Source organism: Capra hircus, chromosome 7, assembly GCF_001704415.2.
Source record: "Capra hircus breed San Clemente chromosome 7, ASM170441v1, whole genome shotgun sequence".
NCBI classification, from domain to species: domain Eukaryota; kingdom Metazoa; phylum Chordata; class Mammalia; order Artiodactyla; family Bovidae; genus Capra; species Capra hircus.
In genome coordinates, this window is record NC_030814.1 from 68,688,873 (window position 1) to 68,691,459 (window position 2,587).

A 2,587-nucleotide genomic window follows, 5' to 3' on the forward strand; every position below is an offset into this window, starting at 1 on the left:
CTTATTGAGGATCCCCAGGTATACCTGATAGTAAATCACTTCCCAAGGATGCATCACTTTAAAAGAAAGATAAACGTCATTTTCTTTTTACAGTGATATAAGAAATTAAGAATCCTTGGTAAAGCCTAGCTAATCTCTGAAATGAAGTTTGCCGATGTAGAAATAAGTAATAACTGGTATTTGTTATTATTGTTCTACTAAGAGAAGAATAAGAAGTCTTTTGACTTTTAATTTTATCTAGGCATTCAAAAAACATGTTTTAGGCATATCATAAAATTGTTAGCTAACAATTGGATAATTATTAGCTAAATGACAACTTTAACTAGGCAGTTTTCATTTTCATTACTATATCATAATATTAACTTTATTTTAGCAATAAATAAAAGCACTTAAAACTTATGGTAAAAACATTATAAATAATCTAAATACATGATAATATTTTTCCAGGCCAATGAGTGATAGTCTGCTCCTCTAGATTAATTATAGGCCTTGCATTTAAGGATAAGATAATATTTTAATTAACATATACTGATGAATGTATTTACATGCAACTCTTGATACTCATGCAAAAACGTCTACATTTTCACAAAGCAGATTCTCTGAATTACTCTTCTCGAGGCCCCCATCACTTCCTTATTTCTTAAGCTATAGATAATAGGATTGAACATTGGGGTCAGGATGGTGTAGAAGACAGCCAGAACCTTGTCTTCTGTTGGAGATCGAAGCGATCTTGGGCGTAGATAAGTGTAAACAAAGGGTGCGTAGTAAAAAGTCACCACTGTGAGGTGGGTGCTGCAAGTTGAATAGGCCTTTTTCTTCCCTTCTGCTGAGTTCATGCGATAGACAGCATGGAGAACACGACCATAGGAAAGTGCAATACCGATGAAAGGCAACAAAAGGAAAACCGTAGTGCTCACAAACACGGTGTACTCATAGACCCAGGTGTCAATGCAGGCCAGAGTCAACATGGCTGGGACATCACAGAAGAAATGATTGATGGCCCTGGATCTGCAATAAGGGATATGGAGGGCATACGTGGTGTGGGCACAGGAGTTGATAGAGCCCATTATCCAAGATCCTATTATCAGCAACACACACACTCGTCTGGTGATTTGGATGGGATAGTGAAGAGGAAAGCAAATGGCCACATACCGATCATAAGCCATAGAGGCCAAAAGCAATCCTTCTGCACCTGCTATAGTCAAGAAGAAAAAGCTCTGAATCCCACACCCAATGAAAGAGATAGATGTTTTTCCATACAGAAAATCGTAGGCCATTTTGGGCACAATGGTGGAGATGTAGGTCAGGTCCATGAGGGAGAGCTGACTGAGTAGAAAATACATTGGTGTATGGAGATGGGTGTCCAGAAAGATGAGAAGGATCATGGAGAGGTTACCAAATAGAGCCATTAGGAAAATGAGAACAATGAGAATAAAAAGAAACAGGCCAATTCTTGAGGCAGGGAAGAGCCCTAGTAAGATGAAATCAGTGGATGTTTGATTATAATTTTCCATGGGAAATTCATACAATTTTTCCTAAAGATAGAAACAAGATTAAGTCATTTAAAACATTAAGCTATTTTAGATTATTTTTGTCAGACTACAATTATTTAAAAATTTTAAGTTCTTAAATAAAGAACTGGTTTATCATTTTTGGAAAAAAATAAAATTTAGCTTTTGATTTAAACAGAGGATCTGTAACAACCTAGAGGGATGGGGTGGGGAGGTAGGTGGGAGGGAGGTTCAAGAGGGAGGGGATATATAGATATACCTGTAGCTGATTCATACTGATGTTTGGCAGAAGCCAATGCAATTCTGTAAAGCAGTTATCCTTCAATTAAAAAATAAATATTTTTTTAAAAATTGAAAGTGCAAACATTTTGGCTCAAGTGTTTTCCAGAATTCTTACAGTTGTAAAAAAGTTTACTATGACAGTATTAGGATAAGTATGTTTTACTGACCTATACAAATGCAAGTCACATCAAAAGCAAATATCATAATCAAAATACATTCATAGAAAATTAATGAAAATTCATCCTTTATATAATTCCATTATTAATAAATATTGTTTACAATTAAGGAATGACTTATCTTTCATACTGGAGTGGGTAGCCTTTCCCTTCTCCAGGGGATCATCCAAACCAAGGGATCGAACCCAGGTCTCCTGCATTGCAGGTGGATTCTTTATCAGTTGAGCCACAAGGGAAGCCCAAGAATACTGGAGTGGGTGGCCTATCCCTTCTCCAGTGGATCTTCCCATCCCAGGAATCGAACTGGGGTCTCCTGCATCTCAGGCAGATTTTTTACCAACTGAGCTATCAGGTTCTGACAATTACATGATATAAATTGCTTAATGGAAGTTTGTCTTACACATTTAACATTTATCTTTTAGTTTCTTATATTTAAGGTGTTTTTTTTCCAATTTAGTGTGTAAATTTAAGTACAAAATATTTACAATCACTCCCATTAAAAGTCAACTGTTATGATGATAAAAATAGATAAGCTATAATTAAAAGAGAGGATATAAACATAAGCCATAATAAGAGGTGAAATTGTTTAAGAAAATTTGAAGGAAGAAATGGATAAAA

At 35.5% G+C, this 2,587-nt stretch overlaps 1 protein-coding gene across 1 annotated transcript; it reads right to left on the reverse strand.

Annotated features, from left to right (window-relative positions):
- On the reverse strand, window positions 576-1,514 carry LOC102173288 (olfactory receptor 2L2). The gene has a single exon (XM_018051736.1). It carries the CDS (start codon window positions 1,512-1,514, stop codon window positions 576-578), a length of 939 nt encoding a protein of 312 aa, XP_017907225.1.

Excerpts from the sequence above, each read along its gene's own strand:
- LOC102173288 (XM_018051736.1), bottom strand. The coding sequence starts at position 1,514 with ATGGAAAATTATAATCAAACATCCACTGATTTCATCTTACTAGGGCTC.